Below are 18,975 nucleotides of genomic sequence, written 5' to 3'. Positions count from 1 at the left end.
TCTCTCCAGGTTCCTTTGATAAACATTTAAAACACAGGAGGTGTCCCTGCCTGATCCACAGTGGAGGAGAGGAGGCATCGCTGCAGGACAGGTAAGGAGAAACCCCAGCAATCCTGTAACGTGCGACTTTATTGCCTTCTGTGAACTGCGCTCTCTCATCAGATACAATTTAGAGTTTTATTCAGAAGCCTCCACCTGGCTCAGACCCTCCCAGCTAAGAGCAGCTGAGATCAGTCACCCTGGTGTCCTTTGTCCTAGAAATATAATTTTTCTCAGATAGTGTAAAATATGTTTATCATAACTAAATCTCCCAACTTTGGTGGAGAGGACCTGCAGGGATCTGTTTTGCCAGAGGGTAGAATGGCACCTGTTTGAGGGGACCCCAGAGAGACAAAGGTAATGTCCTCTTTATCAGGACATAGCTCTCAGCTTCTGAGGATTAAAGAAAGAGAAAACAAAAGTGATATTCTCTTATCTCTCCATTCCTCCTGATCAGGTATATGTGAATGTTTTAGGAAGGATCCCTCCTTCTCAGCCAGAGGTTGATAGAAGTGCTGAGCATTGCACTATTATCACAGCTGTGTTTCAAAGGGATCAGTAAGTATTGCATTTTTCTGTAAATGAATGTAGATCTGATTAATCTGTAATTTAAGTGACTAATGTACCATAATAGCATAATATAACATATAAGAACAGTGAATCATTGACAAATGACTTTCTAATCACTTCCATCTCTACATGAGTTACCTAGGGTGAATCACATAGCTCCCTGTGCCTTAGCTCTAATCCCCAGCTCTGTCACTGACTCTTTCTGTGTAAACCCTGGGAGGGAGGGGGGTCACTTTATCTTCTGGTTTTTTAGCTCTAATCCTTGGCTGTGTCACTGACTCTTTAGTTTTACCTTTGCTCTTGTGATTTTCTGATTAAACCTCAATTCTAAGGCTCCACATTAGGAGACACCACTCAAAAAAAAGGATCTAGGTGTCATCGCTGAAAATACAGCAGCAGCCAAGAAAGCAAATAGAATGTTAGGGATTATTAGGAAAGGAATGGAGAATAAAAGAGAGAATACCCTAATGCCTCCGTATGATGCAACCTCATCTTGAGTATTGTGTGCAGTTCTGGTCACCACATCTAAAAAAAGATACAGCAGAACTAGAAAAGATACAGAGAAGGTGACCAAAATGATAAAGGGGATGGAACAATTCCCTTATGAAGAAAGGCTAAAAAGGTTAGGACTCTTCAGCTTGGAGAAGAGATGGCTGAGGGGGAGATATGATAGAGATCTATAAAATAATGAGTGGAATGGAACAAGAAAAGGTTAATCAGTTGTTTACACTTTCAAAAAGTACAAAGACCAGGGGACACCCAATGAAGTTACTGGGTAAAACATTTAAAACTAATAAGTGCAAATATTTTTTTTTTACTCAACTCATAATTAAACTCTGGAAATTATTACCAGAGGATGTGGTGGAAGCTATTAGTGTAGCTGCGTTTAAAAAAGGTTTGGACAAGTTCCTGGAGGAAAAGTCCATAAACCGTTTTTAAGGTGGAGTTGCAGAAATCCATTACTTATCCCTGGGATAAGCAGCTTGGAATCTCTCTACCCCTTGGGATCCTGCCAGGTACTTGTCACCTTTGGCCACTGTTGGAAACAGGATACTGAGCTTGATGGATCCTTAGTCTGATCCAGAATTGTAAGCCTTATGTTCTAATCTTTGGCTCTGTTACTGACTCCCTGTGTGCGATCCTATGGGAGTCCCTTTTTATCTCCCTGTGCCTCAGCTCTAATTCCCGGTTCTATGTGTGACTTTTGCTCGCCTAATCATCTCGTTCTAACCATCCTGTATTTCAGAGAATAAGTATACTTGCTGGTGATTTTATTGTTTTAATAATTCTGAATGTATTTTGTGAACCCCTTTGTGCGCTATTTTACACTGTGATATTTAAAAAAGTGTAAACAAATAAAAAAAATGAAATAAATAAATAAATTCACACTTGTTTCTTATTCTTATCTCTTGGGAAGGCCTTGTGTTTAATATTTCCATCTTTTAGTAATTCTCAGAAAACATTGGGGTGGGAATATCTGTTAGGCTGATTGCAGAAACCTTATTTAGAGAAACAATATTGCAGTTTCCTCCCCCTTGTTTTCCAACACAGTCATCAATAGAGTGAGAGAGAACAGAATATCAGGAGTCAGGAAATTCCCCTCAAGTGAATCGTCCTGTTCCCGCAGAAAATGGAGGCTCTTTCCCATTAATACTCGGGTAAGTTGGTACAGATCTGAATGGAGGGGGGATGTCTCCAGGTGCTGTGGGGACGCGTCCAGTCTGTAGCTCGTTCACGTGAAATATTAAACAGTGCCAGAACTCAGATCTGTACCAGAACAGAATGAGACAGGTTTTAAATGCTAGAGAGTCACTTTAATTTACACAGATATGAGTCGGTTTACCATCAGCTTCTTTGGCTCAAGGAAATAATTTATTGCAAGTTTTGGAAGGGAAAAGATTCTACACATCAGCTGTGTGAATAAAACTTTGTTTTAAAAACTTAGGGGGTGAGGGGAGTCTTTCTTGTAAACCACTTTGAACATTGGTAGAAAGGTGAGTAACAAATTTAAGTTAATAAAAGAAATAAGAATAAATCATTTTGTCTTATAATTAACGTAAGCAATTTAGGATGAAATTCACCCCAGGTCTCTGTACTGCTCCATGATGTGACCACATCTTGACTATTGAGTGCAGTTCTGCTCACCCCCAGCTCCAAAAGGATATGGACTAGAAAAGGTGCAGTGAAGGGAGACAGGAATGATAAAGGGACTGGAAAGGCTCCCTTGTGGAGAAAGGCTGAACCAATAAGGTCTCTTCAGAGACTGAGAAGAGGTTTGGCTCTTCAGACTAAGAAGGGATATGATGGAGGTTTATAAAACCATGAGAAGGCTGGAACAGGCAAACAGGGAATGGTTATTTACCCTTTGAAATGGTCCTAGGATCAGGACCCGTACATGAAAAGAACTGGTTGTTGAATGTGCAGGTCTCGTAGCATAACTGGATTTAAAAACTGTTTGAGACGCTTCTGAAGGAGAGGTTCTTAGGTAAGTAAGCTTAGGGACTGTCAATTATTAGGTCTAAGAATGAACAACAAGCAATGAATCTCCCCCACTAGGATATGCTGGATAAATCCAAGTGACCTGAGCTGGTCACTGTCAGACAGGAGTTTAATAGACTTAGGAGAGAGGGGTACCTGTTGATTATTATCTGCTCTTCCAAAAATGCCTAGTGAGAAATTGTTGTTAAATATATAAAAAAGAAGGAATACTTTACATCTCTTGTAATTTTTTTTGTATTGAGTTTCCAAAACCATGTAACAATAAACAACATTTATGTACAGTAGCAATAGCCCTCCCATCACCCAATATTCCATACCCCCTTCCCCTCCCAGACATGGAAAGCCTTTTGAAAAACATAGAAGCAAAGCCCTTCATGTATCTGTAAGCCTTAACATGTGGATCTTGTGAAGCAGTTGAAGAGAAGCGGGCAAGATTTTAATATATGCCCTCCCCCCCAAATCTTATGGAAGGAAGATCCTCTCTGAGGCTTGTTCATAGTGCAGGTCCTGAAATCTACATTCAAAAGGTCAGACATTTCCACAACCCACTGATTTCGTGTAGGAACATCATGAAGGATCCATTTGGCCAATATACATTTTCTAGCCACACCCAGCCCTTTAACAATAAACTTTAATTTGGGCCATTTCTTGTAAATTTTAATCCATAGTCCAATCTTGAGTTGTTTGGGCTTGCACAGCCTTGTCTGTTGCTTCCAGTGTAGAAGATGTTGAGCCAGACTAACACCCTCCTGCTCAGATTTAGAGATCATAGAGAACTCCTTGGTGTGATCCGGGGTACGCTGAGTTATTGGGAGAAGATAAGGGGAGAGCAGGGAGAGAGACCATGCAGGAGGGAGAGAAAGGGCAGGGATAGTGAAATGGAAGAGGAGGAGGAGAAGAACAAAGGAGGGAGTGAGAGAGAAGGGTGAGGGAGAACAAAGGGGAGGAAGGGTTGAAAGAGAGATACTGGTAGCATGAGGGTGGGAAGGATTACAAGAAAATGTGTTTGTGTAACTGGGAGAGGGGCAGGATGGGAGGAGAGGGAGAAAGAGAGTTCATAGATGCACCACAATCTACATGAATTTCAGAGTCTGCCATTATATACAGACTCTTCTACCTTAGCATCTTCAGTTTTCCTTGTGTCACCTTTCCTAAGAAGGGGATCAAAGCAGTCACTGAACATTCACATCTGAAATCATTCTAACCCTCTCTGACTAAATGCTTGCTTGGTTTGCTTTTAACTAATTTCAATGCTAGACACAATTTTCAAACCAGTTACAAAATAGGATAAGACTTCTAATAACAGAATACTTTGCATAATCTCCCCTTCTCTCCCAATGCAATGAAAGGCCAACACACTGGCTATGAGATTTATGTGACACCTGGTGAGGTGCAGATCATCAACTTTCATTGCTGGCCATACATTGCAGCATCTGTAAAATTCACTGACATCTGTACTTAACATACATAACATTTATCATTTCTTTTTATACTCCCAGGATAGAGAAATGGCCTCAATGGATGTCAAAAATATGACGATGGTGACAGAATTTATTATTCTGGGACTTTCTGATAATCCCCAGCTGCAGATTCCACTCTTCCTGGTCTTCCTGCTGGGGAACCTTGTGATTATCACAGTGACCTGTGCTGACCCCCGCCTGCACACCCCCATGTACTTCTTCCTCAGTAACCTCTCTCTCACAGATATCTGCTACAGCTCCACCATTGTCCCAAAATTGCTGGAGATCTTCCTGTTAGAGAACAAGACCATTACCTATTCTAGATGCTTTGTGCAGTTGTTTTTCTTCTTGGGTTCCACCTCTGTTGAGGCTTTTCTTCTCACTGCCATGGCTTATGACCGATATACAGCAGTTTGTGACCCCTTGCACTATTCCATCATCATGAGTCAGAGACTCTGTGTCCTGCTGGCGACCACCTCCTGGATGATCGGTTTTCTGAATTCTGGGACAATCACGGCTTCTGTCACCCGACTTTCATTTTGTGACTCTAATATGATCAACCACATCTTCTGTGACCTCATGCCACTGTTAAAACTATCCTGCTCTGACACAGCTGGTCCTGAAACTGTATTATTTGTTGAAGGTGCATTGATATCAGTGCCTGTCTTCCTAGTGACTCTTACATCTTACAAATACATCATCGCAGCCATCCTGAGAATCCACTCTGTGGAGGGGAAGCGCAAAGCTTTCTTTACCTGCTCCTCTCACCTCACTGTTGTCTCCCTGTATTATCTGTCACTCTTCTTCATGTACCTGAGACCCAACTCAACATATTCCCTGGAGAAGGGTAAAATCATGTCTGTGCTTTACAAAGCTTTCATCCCCATGCTGAACCCCATCATTTATAGTCTGAGGAATAAGGAGGTAAAAAATGCATTGAGGAAAGTGATAGGGAAGTAGTTTATGGGAGCACTTGGCTTATCCTGTGAACCAAATTATATTTTATGAATGTGTGTACATATATTTATTTATTTATTTGTGTATTTGATTTATATTCTGCCTTTTAGACACTTCAGAGTGGATTACAGTGCACATCCCACGTTGGGGCCCTTGGACCTTGGGTTTGGATAAGTTCTAGGAGGAGAAGTCCATTACCTGCTATTAATCAAGCTGACTTAGGGAATGGCCTCTGATATTACTGGCATCAGTAGCATGGGATCTTCTTGATATTTGGGTAATTGCCAGGTTCTTGAGGCCTGGATTGGCCTCTGTTGGAAACAGGATGCTGGGCTTGATGGACCTTTGGTCTGATTCAGCATGGCAATTTCTTAAGTTCTTATGTTCTTAATTTTTTGGCTTTAAAACACGCAGCTAAGCATTTTTTTAAAACACGTATGAAGGAAATAGCCAGTTTGCCCAATTTGTCCACCAGTTTGTCATCCAGACCCCTCTGGTTTTCCTTCCTACAATCCTTCCTGTTTATCCAGACCCCTCACCCTGGCATTTTAGGCCTAAAATGAATTTTTTCAGACTTGCACATCATCAAGAGCAGAAGTAAATATATACACACTGCGGGCATGGGATTTAAAATTGGAATTTACAAATGTAAATGATGGCCCTGCTCCAGATGCTCTAACTCCGCCCCTTTTCTCCACGGGTGGCTCATGCATGTGCATATACGCATGTAATTGAGCTGTTTTAAAATACAAGTTGCTCATACTCAGCCCAGATACTCACTTATATGGGTCTTATAATGCGAGAAACTCTTTGAAAATTCACCTCACTGACTTTTACGGTTTGAGGAACAAATAAACATGGGAATAACTTGCCAATGTGGCCTTTACTACCCTTAAATCTAAGGGGCAGATTTTCAAAAGGTTACGTGTGCCGGGCCTTTTTTAAAAAGGCCCAGCGACGCACGTAATGCCTCAGGACGCGTATAAGTCCTAGGGCATACAAAAAGGGGCAGGGAGGGGGCGGGGTCGGACAGGGTCAGTGGCTCCCGGCACAGTGGCCATTTGCCGCTGTGCCAGGGATCACGTGCCGGCAGTTGGCCGGCGCACGCAACTTACTTCAGCCCCAGGGCTAAAGTAAGTTTTAAAACAAAAGTTAAAAGAAGAAAAATGTAGGGGAGAAGGGCAGGGAAGGTAGGGGGAAGGTGTGGTGGGGGGGGTAGGGAAGTTCCCTCCTAGGCCGATCTGATTTCAGAGCGGCTTAGGAGGGAACGGGGGAAGGCAGCCTGGTTTGGCGCAGGCTCAGTGCACGCAAGGTGCACAATTGTGCACCCCCTTGCATGCACTGACTCCTGATTTTATAACATGCACACGCCTGCACACGCATGTTATAAAATTGCATGCCCATTTGTGCGCACCAGATAGTGCATGCACATGGACGCGAATGCATGTCTATTAAAATCTACCGCAAAGCCTGAAACTTTTGATGCAACTCCAACAATGCTCTCTGCTTCCACCAGAAAAGTTAAGGGAAATTGGATTGAAAAGCATCTGAGGGCCCTTACTTTTACAGTCTGGGAAACTGATAAGCACAGTGCAGCAGATACTGGCATAAGCATAAGCTTGCTGGGCAGATGGGGGTGGATCATTTGGTCCTTTTTAGCTGTCATTTCTCTGTTTCCATGTTTCTCTGTTTCTATGTAACACTAAACTTTTCAGGCAACTCAGGCACAGAGCAGAAAACTTCCCTTAATTGTTTGATGGACTTCTTGATTTCCCAGATGGACATAAACACTTTTCTCTCTGCGTCCTCTTCCCAAAGCATTTAAGACACCCGAGCTGCCCTTGCCTGATCCCTATTGGAGGAGAGGAGGCAGCCATCCTGTAACGTGCAACTTTAATGCCTTTCTGTGAGCTGCGCTCTATCATCAGATGCAACTTATACAGCTTTATTCAGACCCTCCTAGTCAAGAGCAGCCAAAAGAGATCACAAATATATTTTTCACAGAGAATGTAAGATGGGTTTATCTTGACTGAATCTATGAACTTTGATGGAGAGGAGCTGCACAGATCTGATGTGACAGGGGTAAGACGGAGCCTGTTTGAAGGGACACCAGGGGACAGAGGCTGTGTACCCTTCATCAGGACATCTTCTCCAGACCCTCTGCAAGATAGAAAAGAAAAGCATTCTTTCCTCGCTCTCTATTCCTTCTAATCATGAAGGTTTAGGAAGGATCCCTTCTCTCTAAACAGAGAAGCGCTGTGTTTTCAAGGGGAACAGTGAGTATTACACTTTCAGAAATTAAATTTTCTTTAACTTAAAAAGGCATTTCTATTCTGCTTTTACAAGGAGTTTCTGTGTTCAAAATGGATGACAGACAGCAGTAAATACATTAGTAATGTAAACATGCTTTCTTCAAAACAATTTACAAATGTTATTAAAAGGGATGGACCCAAGAAACATGAAGGTAGGCGATCTAAAAAAGCAATTAGGAAAACAAAAAGGATAGATGCCTAGGTCTTTTTCAAATCATTATTGGAGTAGAGACATGTTTAAAATATACAGCTGCTGCCTCAGGGGCTTAAACACTCATTGGACTCAAATTTGTTAAGGTGGTTTAAATTCATAAACCACTATTCTTAGTAAATTGAATCATCTACTCTTGAAAAGAGTTGAGACCATATATCCGATGGTGGAGCGCAAGGCGCAATGAGATGATTCAATTTCATCAAATTACGATCGGGTCCGAATGAGACAAGATTTATTACCACTGCGGATCATTTATTAAGAATAGTGGTTTATGAATTTGAAACCATCTTAACAAATTTGAGTCCAATGAGCATTTAAGCCCCTGAGGCAGCAGCTGTATATTTTAAACACATCTCTACTCCAATAAAGATTTGAAAAAGACCTAGGCATCTATCCTTTTTGTTTTCCAAACGTTATTAAAATACATAATTTACAAAAGCTTTCCTCATCAGACAAACAACAGATGAAAATTAATCTGATTAATATGCAACTATGTAAGTGAATAACACATACAATACAATATATTGTTTGCACTGGTGATAAAGTGGTGAACTCAAAATATTATGAACTTGTGAGTTCTAATCAACATTCTACCTTTGCTTGTTTGACCCTCAGGGGAGTCACTGTATCTCCCTGTGCCTCAGCTCTAATCCCTGGCTCTTTCACTTACTATGTGTGTGTGACTTCAGGGGAGTCACTTTATCAACCTGTGCCTCACTTCTAATCCCCGGCTCTGTCACTGACTCTCTGTGTGTGACCTCAGGGGAATCACTTTATCTCCATGTGCCTCAGTTCTAATCCCCGGCTCTGTCACTAACTCTGTGTGTGTGACCTCAGGGGAATCACTTTATCTCCCTGTGCCTCAGTTCTAATCCCCGGCTCTGTCACTTACTATGTGTGTGTGACTTCAGGGGAGTCACTTTATCTCCCTGTGCCTCAGCTCTAATCCCCGGCTCTGTCACTTACTATGTGTGTGTGACTTCAGGGGAATCACTTTATCTCCATGTGCCTCAGTTCTAATCCCCGGCTCTGTCACTTACTATGTGTGTGTGACTTCAGGGGAGTCACTTTATCAACCTGTGCCTCAGCTCTAATCCCCGGCTCTGTCACTTACTATGTGTGTGTGACCTCAGGGGAATCACTTTATCTCCATGTGCCTCAGTTCTAATCCCCGGCTCTGTCACTAACTCTGTGTGTGTGACCTTTATGTTAGTGCAGGGTTTCACAGCCTGTCAGATTTTCAGGATATCCACAATGAATATACATGACATATTTGCATATGCTGGGTCTTTAGTGTATGCAGATCTATCTCATGCATATTCATTGTGGATATCCTGAAAACCTGATGGGCTATGGGGTTCCCAGGACAGGTTTGGGATGCCCTGCCTTAGCGATTCTCTCACTCACCTTCATCTCTAATCTCTGACTCTTTTTCTCTCTCGGGTAAGTTGTGTATTTGAAATTTCCATATTTTGATAATTCTCAGAAACATTATGAGGGAATAGCAGTAAGGATGATCACATAATTCAGTGGTGTATCAGTGGGAGGGAGCAAAGATCGAATCAGAAATCACAGCTGCAGTTACCACCAGTAAAAGCTTTTAGAAAAATTTGTTACAAGAAAAATCTTTTACAAAAGCAATTCTGAAGTTGTGGAATGAGTTTCCTGGGGTGCTAAGAGAAGAACGAGATATGAAGTTTCAAAGAGCTCTGAAAAGACAGCTGGTGAGCAGCAGCAGTAAATAAAGGTGACTGAAGGGGCTAACCTGGGCTGATAGGTGAGGGACACAGCACATACACTCTCAACATTTCAATTATTTTAAGTATTTTAATTATGTGTGCAGATTTTTGTTCTGTTCTCTTTTAGTTTTATTGTAACTGAAGTGTATTATGATATTGATTGTATATCGCTTTGAGGGATTCCTAAATGTTTTTAAAGAAATAAGTAAATGTTGCAAATTCCCACCCACTTGTCTTCCAGCACAGGCATCAGCAGTGTGGGAGAGAACAGAATATCAGGGGTGTAAAATGGTTCAGGAGTCAGGAAATCCCCTACAAGTGGTTTGTCCTGGATCCCAAAGAAGGTGACAGGTTGGAGCTCTTTCCCGTTAATATTTGGTGAAGCTCTATCTAGATCTGAAGGGAAGGGGGATATCTCCCAGTTAACAGGAGAGCAACCAATGCCAGCCACAGAGATGAAGCTGCTTCCTCAGGAGCAAACATACAATGGCAATAATACTTGCATTTGTCATTCCCAGTGTAACAAACATTAACAATCCCTTTTATGTGCACCACAGTCTCTCTAAACAGCATGCAGGACAGAGGCTCATGAGGCATTTAGAATGCAAGTGTTATTACAATTGTATGCTCACCGCTAGTGGTGTTTCACATTGCACGGCCAAGCGTGACAGCTGAAAAGATGCAGATGAGAGACACTCACTGCTGGCCCTTCATTGCAACATCTGTAAGGTTCAGGGACACTGAGGACTAGGCCACAGAGCTCAGTGGAAGGATCATCACCCAGGACTCCCAGGGCTGCTGGCCTGATCCTCAGGAAGGGAAACAAATTGTAAGGAAGTTTACTTAATGTACACATTTCAGATTTTAACTTTTAACCTTGATAGGAGAGATGAACCCAATGGACATGGAAAACATGACGACGGTGAGAGAATTCCTTATTCTGGGACTTTCTGATAATCCCCAGCTGCAGGTTCCCCTCTTCCTGGTCTTCCTGCTCATCTACCTGATCACCCTGCTGGGGAACCTTGTGATTATCACAGTGACCCGTGCTGACCCCTGCCTGCACACCCCCATGTACTTCTTCCTCAGTAACCTGGCACTCACAGACATTTGCTGCACCTCCACCGTCACCCCAAAACTGCTGGAGATCTTCCACTCAGGGGATAAGACCATTTCCTATGTTGGGTGCATTTTGCAGTTGTTTTTCTTCATGGGCCATGCCTGTACTGAAGCCTTCCTTCTTACCACCATGGCTTATGACCGCTATGTGGCAGTCTGTGACCCCTTACACTATTTGCTCATCATGAATCACAGAGTCTGTGTCCTGCTGGCCGTAACCTCCTGGATCACTGGATTTCTGAACTCTATGGCAGTAACAGCTTCTATCACTCGCCTTTCATTCTGTGATTCCAACCAAATTAATCACCTCTTCTGTGATCTCTTGCCACTGTTAAAGCTTTCCTGCACTGACACAGCCACCACGCAAAGCTTAGTGTTTGTTGAATCTGCTTTCATGGCTGTGCCTGCCTTCCTTGTGACTCTTACATCTTACATCTACATCATCTCAGCAATCCTGAGGATCCGCTCTGCAGAGGGGAAGCGTAAAGCTTTCTCCACCTGCTCCTCCCACCTCACTGTTGTTTCCATGTTTTATTTGTCAGTGTTCTGTATGTATCTGAGACCCACCTCGACATACTCCCAGGAACAGGGTAAATTCCTGTCGGTGGTGTACACTACCGTCACTCCCATGCTGAATCCAATCATTTACAGTCTGAGGAACATGGAGATAAAAAATGCATTAAGGAAACTCATAGGGAAGTAGCTTCTGGAATAATGGAGCAGGAATGTTTGTAAAAAAAAAAATTGATGTGAGTAGACATGTTTTTATCTGTGTAAGGTGGCCTTGTAAAGACAACTCAGTCTTCTCCATCATTCAACACAAATGAGTTAGATGATTGTTCATAAAACTCTGAAAAGAACAAACACTGTTAATGTTTACATTTTTTTCATGCAAAAAAACCCTGACCCCAGCTAATGTTTCTGCAGTCCTGCATCAGGTGGAGCACATACTGAATAAGGTGCCCATATTCAGATCTGTCACAATCTCACAGAGTTCAAAGAGGATGGTAACCTGTTTCAAACTCCGTGAGATGGTGAGAGATGCAGACCTGTGCACCTTATCCAGTTAACTTTTCACTTACTTTGTTCCCCCTGATGCAGGATTGCCAAAACATTAGTGTTGGAGTTTTATTTGTACAAAAAAACATTTTTTAAGTTTTATTTTTTTCATAGTTTTCTGGACAATCCATCTAATACAAGACTGGGTCATCTTTACAAGACCAGTGATTTCTCTCATTAATGATTATAGTTTTCCTGACTTGCTGATACTCCTTATTATGTATTTATTCATTTATGAACTGTAATATCCAACATTCTAAGAGTAGCAAATCACCTGGACCAGATGGTATGCATCCTAGGGTACTGAAGGAACTAAAAAATGAAATTTCTGATCTATTAGTTAAAATTTGTAACCTATCATTAAAATCATCCATTGTACCTGAAGACTGGAGGGAGGCCAATGTAACCCCAATATTTAAAAAGGGATCCAGGGGCCATCCGGCTAACTATAGACCAGTGAGCCTGACTTCAGTGCTGGGAAAAATAGTGGAAACTATTCTCAAGATCAAAATCATAGAGCATATAGAAAGACATGATTTAATAGAACACAGTCAACATGGATTTATCCAAGGGAAGTCTTGCCTAACAAATAAACAAGTGGATAAAGGTGAACCGATAGAAGTAGTGTATTTGGATTTTCAGAAGGCGTTTGACAAAGTCCCTCATGAGAGTCTTCTAAGAAAACTAAAAAGTCATGGGATAGGAGGCGATGTCCTTTCGTGGATTACAAACTGGTTAAAAGACAAGAAACAGAGAGTAGGATTAAATGGTCAATTTTCTCAGTGGAAAAGGGTAAACAGTGGAGTGCCTCAGGGATCTGTACTTGGACCGGGGCTTTTCAAATTATATATAAATGATCTGGAAAGGAATACGACGAGTGAGGTTATCAAATTTGTGGATGATACAAAATTATTCAGAGTAGTTAAATCACAAGCGGATTGTGATACATCACAGGAGGACCTTGCAAGACTGGAAGATTGGGCATCTAAGTGGCAGATGAAATGTAATGTGGACAAGTGCTAGGTGTTGCATATAGGGAAAAATAACCCTTGCTGTAGTTACACAATGTTAGGTTCCATATTAGGAGCTACCACCCAGAAAAAAGCTCTAGGCATCATAGTGGATAATACTTTAAAATTGTCGGCTCATGATACATGGGCAGGCTAATATGGAGACTATTGCTCAGACTTTGGTTCATTACCAGAAGCCTTCATTGTCTGTGGCCTGCCTGCAACTCTGGCAATAGAAAAAATCTTAAGACATCTAGAATACATTTAGGCTCTGCAAAGCCCATGCTAGAAGGTCATGAGGTTACAGATGGAAAATGGCTGAGGCCACATTCTCAGGCCACATTTTCAGACTGCTGTCTCCAATTGAGGGGCCTAACTGAAATCAGTTTCCCACTGCCCCATGAGAATGAAAAGACTGACATATTGACAGGACAAAGCACCTCAGAAGAAGCGGCACACATCTGGCAAAAGCAAGGGGCCTTCACGTGGGTGGAGAGGTTTCAGGTTAAAATAGTTTTTAGTTTATCTTATTTAACTATGTCATACTGCATAAGTGATTATCATCATAGGCTCATAAGGCATCTCTGTACTGTTTAAACCTATAAAACACAGCCCTCACGATATACTAGGAGAGAGACAGGCGTTAATGTTCTACCTGTGTTGTAGGTCTGGTGGTCTGTATCTCCCAAGGATATGCAATAATAAATTTATATTTGCTTCTACTAAATTCTGTGTAATATCCTTGTGTCCCATATATGCAGAGAAGTACCTTTACAAGGTGAGGTAATTTATACACTCAGTGTGCTGCAGCAGTCAAAATAGCAAACAGAATGTTAGGAATTATTAGGAAGGGAATGGTTAATAAAACGGAAAATGTCATAATGCCTCTGTATTGATCCATGGTGAGACTGCACCTTGAATTCTGTGTACAATTCTGGTAGCCACATCTCAAAAAAAAAAAAAAAAAAGTTGTGATGGAGAAGGTACAGAGAAGGGCAACCAAAATGGCAAAGGGGATGGAACAGCTCCCCTATGAGGAAAGACTGAAGAGGTTAGGGCTGTTCAGCTTGGAGAAGAGACGGCTGAGGGGGGATATGATAGAGGTCTTTAAGATCATGAGAGGTCATGAATGAGTAGATGTGAATCGGTTATTTACATTTTCAGATAATAGAAGGACTAGGGGGGATTCCATGAAGTTAGCAAGTAGCACATTTAAGACTAATTGGAGAAAATTATTTTTCACTCAATGCACAATAAAGCTTTGGAATTTGTTGCCAGAGGACATGATTAGTGCAGTTAGTGTAGCTGGGTTCAAAAAAGGTTTGGATAATTTCTTGGAGGAGATGTATATTAACTGCTATTAATCAAGTTTACTTAGGGAATAGCCATTGCTATTAATTGCATCAATAGCATGGGATCTTCTTAGTGTTTGGGTACTTGCCAGTTTCTTGTGGCCTGGTTTGGCCTCTGTTGGAAACAAGATGCTGGGCTTGATGGACCCTTAGTCTGACCCAGCATGGCAATTTCTTATGTTCTTATGTTCTTATATACAAAGTAAAACATTCATAATAAATGCAAAATAAAACCTAACAACATTAACAGATCACATAAAACTGATAAAGGGAGCAACATCACAACTGAAACACAACAACAATAACACAACAACTGCTCCCAGTCCAGTGCAAACTGTCCTATTTAAAAGCCTGTCTAAATAAAAAGGTCTTGAACTGTTTCTTAAAAGGCTCTATTCTCCACTGTAAAAGGTATCAGGTCAGCGATGGAAAAGGTCCTATCCCTCAGCTCAGCCAAACGCACTTAACTTTATTGACTTCACATCAAGCAGATTCTGGCCAAATGATCTTAAATTCTGAGATGACAGGTAAAGCTTTGGAGAAGATCTAAAAGATTCTGTAGCCCCTGCACTGAATGGCCTTATGAATCAAAATTAGGATTTTAAATGTAATACCGAAGTGAACGGGTAACCATTTAACCATGAAAGGACCAGGGTTATATGTTCCCTTAGCTCTGCTCCTTGCAGCAGCATTTTGGACAAGCTGTAATGCTTTAACTGTTGTAGCTGGTGATCCTCAATACACAGAATTGCCATAGTCTCACGGCCAATCACAGAACGCGCTCTGCATCCACAATAGCTGCTCATTAAGGGAACATTTTTATTTGTAGTACAAAAGCCTGCAAATCTGCTCATACTACATATGAAGCCAGTGCCTTGATAATTCTCTCTGCTTGCTGTTTTTTACTTATATCATTGTGAGATAGTTCCAGCTCTTCTGTTGAATTTTGCTTATCTGTGTAAACCATTTTTGTTTAAATTGTGCCCTGTGTGCAGCAGATAGTATGCACGCTCTATGACACAGTGCAGCCCAGATGCGGCCAGGGGAAGGCAGAGTAAAGCGTGCTTGGGAATCTCATTTTGGAATTCCCCTCCATCACCTTGATGTGCACACGTTGCCCTTTCTCCAAAGCAGGAGCAAAGCATGCGGGCACAGAAGGATCCACATCCCCCACCGATCACCAATTTCCAAAAGGATGCTCCATTTCATTCATTTATTTCCATTTATTAAAACTTTCTATCCCACCTGTCAAATGTTATCCAGGTGGTGAACAAAATAAAAAAAAGCTCTGTGAGGAGTTTCCCCTTAGAAATGTGCTTGCAGGTGCATAGTGCAATGCACCCATAAACTTAAGGGCAGCCTCAGAAGAATAAAGATTGTATGTTAACTCCCACATCTAGCACAAGCATCCATCTCATCCTCCTGCCCAACCCAGCACTCTCAGCCCTCCTCTGGCCTTGATCAGTCCCAGCAGTCTCATCTCTCATCCCCCTGCATGACCCCAGCAGCTTCATCCCTCCTTCAATCTTCCCTGCCCAATAGGAACCCAGTACTCTCAGCCCTCATCCCCCCTGCAGGACCCCAGCAGCTTCATCCCTCCTTCAATCTTCCCTGCCCAATAGGAACCCAGTACTCTCATTCCTCATCCCCCCTGCATGACCCCAGCAGCTTCATCCCTCCTCCAATCTTCCCTGCCCAATAGGAACCCAGGATTCTCATCCCTCATCCCCCCTGCATGACTCCAGCAGCTTCATCCCTCCTTCAATCTTCCCTGCCCAATAGGAACCCAGGACTCTCATTCCTCATCCCCCTTGCATGACCCCAGCAGCTTCATCCCTCCTTCAATCTTCCCTGCCCAATAGGAACCCAGGATTCTCAGCCCTCATCCCCCTGCATGACCCCAGCAGCTTCATCCCTCCTTCAATCTTCCCTGCCCAATAGGAACCCAGTACTCTCATTCCTCATCCCCCTCATGACTCCAGCAGCTTCATCCCTCCTCCAATCTTCCCTGCCCAATAGGAACCCAGGATTCTCATCCCTCATCCCCCCTGCATGACTCCAGCAGCTTCATCCCTCCTTCAATCTTCCCTGTCCAATAGGAACCCAGGATTCTCATTCCTCATCCCCCCTGCATGACCCCAGCAGCTTCATCCCTCCTTCAATCTTCCCTGCCCAATAGGAACCCAGGACTCTCAGCCCTCATCCCCCTGCATGACCCCAGCAGCTTCATCCCTCCTTCAATCTTCACTGCCCAATAGGAACCCAGGACTCTCAGCCCTCATCCCCCCTGCATGACCCCAGCAGCTTCATCCCTCCTTCAATCTTCACTGCCCAATAGGAACCCAGGACTCTCATCCCTCATCCCCCACGCTTGACCCCAGAAGTTTCAGCCCTCCTCCCCCATGACTCCCTACAGTCTCATCCTTTCTTTCCACTCCCAAACCCAACTCAAACAGAAGAGACTCCAGTTTCTGGTAGAGATCCATGGAGTGAGAAAGCTTGGGGTGATCCTCCTTTTAATTCAGAAAAGAGCCCTCTCCTGTCCTCATTGTGGAAAACCTAGAGGGAGCTGATTTGAAAAGATTCAAAATAAATATACAGTCGATGGTTATGCTAGTCATGTTCTGTGTTTGATGTTTTTTTAATTGCATTGCTGTCTCTGTTTTGAGTTGTTTGTTCTCAGTTTTTAATATAGCTCCTGATATTTGTCCTCGGTGGTGCACCCTTACTGCACACATCCCTTGTTAATACATACAGTGCTCTTAGCACAGTGGATGGTGTCTCTCTGTGGGGGACAGATGGGCTGTGCATGCACACCCTACCAGCAACTGAGAAGTGTAGGTGCATAGCATGGACGTTCTCCTTATACCTTATGAATTAGGAGCCTACGTGTCTGGGATGAAGGGACTGCTAGACCCACAATGCAACTGGGTTAGGTCCAGCAAGTAGAAGGAAGGGGAGGAAGGTGCTATGTCATGGGAGGGGAGAAATGAAACTGTCAGGGACAAATGGGGGAGAGGTTTAAAATGGTTGCATCCCTGGGTGGGCGCTGATGCACTCTTGTCAATGGGCGCCCATGCACCCATTTGAAAGTTACCGTCTTAGGGAACATTTTTATTTCTGGAGCTGGCGAGGATTTATTATAGATTAAATAACAGGAGCATTCTAGCAATGGGATGTTTAAGGGGTATTGGTGGCTATTATGATTTATAGAAAAGGCCATTCCCTAAAGGGAGGGTCATCAGTCCAAAATTATAAGCATCCTGTTGCGTCAGTCGGCCATGGAACCTGCAACCAACCTTCCTCACCCCTTTTTGCCACCCTGCAGGGATGAGCTCCAGCTCCTCTGGTGCTGCCCTCCTCTCTGCGGCCCTGCCTGTCGACAACTTCGAAGTATGGCGGAGACTCCACAGCCGTCCTCTCCTCGTATCTAGCTCGCCAGGTGCACGCACACACTTTTCTAGACTATTTAAAGGGCTTGCAACATGCTAAGGCTGCTGGCCCTTTTCAGTGACGTCTCTGGGCCTCTGTATAAAAGGCAGGGCCCAGCCACTTGTTCCCTGCCAACAGGTCTCCACGATTGTTCGTGTGCTCATTGCTCGTTCCTGGTTCCTGGTTCTTGTGGTTGTTCCTGGTTCCTATTCCTACTTGTTCCTTTGCCTCCTGTTTGTACCCTTGGACTGATTCTTTGGTATTGACTCCTGCTTCGTCTGACCATGCTTCTGCTTGATGCCTGGCTTGACTCCTGGTTTGATCCATGCCTGTTTTGCCACTCCTCCTTGCCAACTATCTGCCCTTACTCTGGTGCCTTCTGTCCTGCTCCCAGTTCTCCTTGGTGTCTGAGTCTCCAAGACTCTGCCTCATCTGGACTTGTTCTCCAGTCTCAGTCACCGCTGCTGGCTGATTCTCGCATTGCTTATGAGACTTTGGATGGAGGCCCACCTAAGACCAGCTGGCTCCGGTACCCAAGGCACCAACCTGCGGGGAATTAGGGCTGGTATTGGAGAAGCTCCAGCCAGCTCTGCCTGTTGATGGTGGGGACCTGTGGGGCTCGCCCTGTGCATAGCGTCAACCCCACCTCGGCCCAAGGGTCCACCTTTGGCTTAACATATCCTGAAGAGAAAAGTCAATGTAGGAGCTGGAGAGAGGCAGCAGGAGACTGCAGGGTCTCTGAACTCCAGGACAGGAGAGGGCAAGTGGTCATGTTTTCTATCCAAAGAGATAGCAAGTCCTGTTTCTTGACCAGTGAGAAAGTGAGCTTGATATTGAAAGCCATTTATCTGGATAACATTTGAGTTATACAGATAAATACCTATTTTGAATATTACAGGCACTTATCCATCTAAATTTAGCTTGACCTGCTATAATTTAGACAGATAATGGTGGAGCATTTCAGGGACATTCTGGGGTGTAGTTGTGAAACCTAAATAACTTGTTTGGCTAACTCCAACATTTATAGTTACTCAAATTTCTTATGGCAATTTCTTATGTTCTTATGTTCTTAAATAAGTTATTTGTCCATGTACAGAGTGAGAAGCAGGAGGTTGAAGTTATCCGGGAATGTGGTCAAGCTGTTAAAGAAAAAAAAAAAAAAAAAGCTCATGTGAGGGCCTCGTGGCTCAATCTGGTGACCCTTCCCCCACCC

At 43.1% G+C, this 18,975-nt stretch overlaps 2 protein-coding genes across 2 annotated transcripts; both read left to right on the top strand.

Moving 5' to 3' along the window:
- Nucleotides 1–4,625: 4,625 nt before the first annotated feature.
- On the top strand, nucleotides 4,626–5,528 carry LOC115077603 (olfactory receptor 5B21-like). Its single transcript, XM_029579900.1, has one exon. The coding sequence runs from the start codon at nucleotides 4,626–4,628 to the stop codon at nucleotides 5,526–5,528; it is 903 nt and encodes a 300-aa protein (XP_029435760.1).
- Nucleotides 5,529–10,688: 5,160 nt separating this feature from the next.
- On the top strand, nucleotides 10,689–11,612 carry LOC115077602 (olfactory receptor 5B21-like). Its single transcript, XM_029579899.1, has one exon. The coding sequence runs from the start codon at nucleotides 10,689–10,691 to the stop codon at nucleotides 11,610–11,612; it is 924 nt and encodes a 307-aa protein (XP_029435759.1).
- The last annotated feature ends 7,363 nt before the right edge of the window (nucleotides 11,613–18,975 follow it).

The sequence above is a fragment of the Rhinatrema bivittatum genome, chromosome 16, assembly GCF_901001135.1.
Source record: "Rhinatrema bivittatum chromosome 16, aRhiBiv1.1, whole genome shotgun sequence".
In the NCBI taxonomy this organism is placed as follows: domain Eukaryota; kingdom Metazoa; phylum Chordata; class Amphibia; order Gymnophiona; family Rhinatrematidae; genus Rhinatrema; species Rhinatrema bivittatum.
Note: the sequence above shows the minus strand (reverse complement) of the source record. Positions and strands in the feature narration are given on the sequence as shown.

Coding starts and splice junctions, on each gene's coding strand:
- LOC115077603 (XM_029579900.1), top strand. CDS start 4,626: ATGGATGTCAAAAATATGACGATGGTGACAGAATTTATTATTCTGGGA.
- LOC115077602 (XM_029579899.1), top strand. CDS start 10,689: ATGGACATGGAAAACATGACGACGGTGAGAGAATTCCTTATTCTGGGA.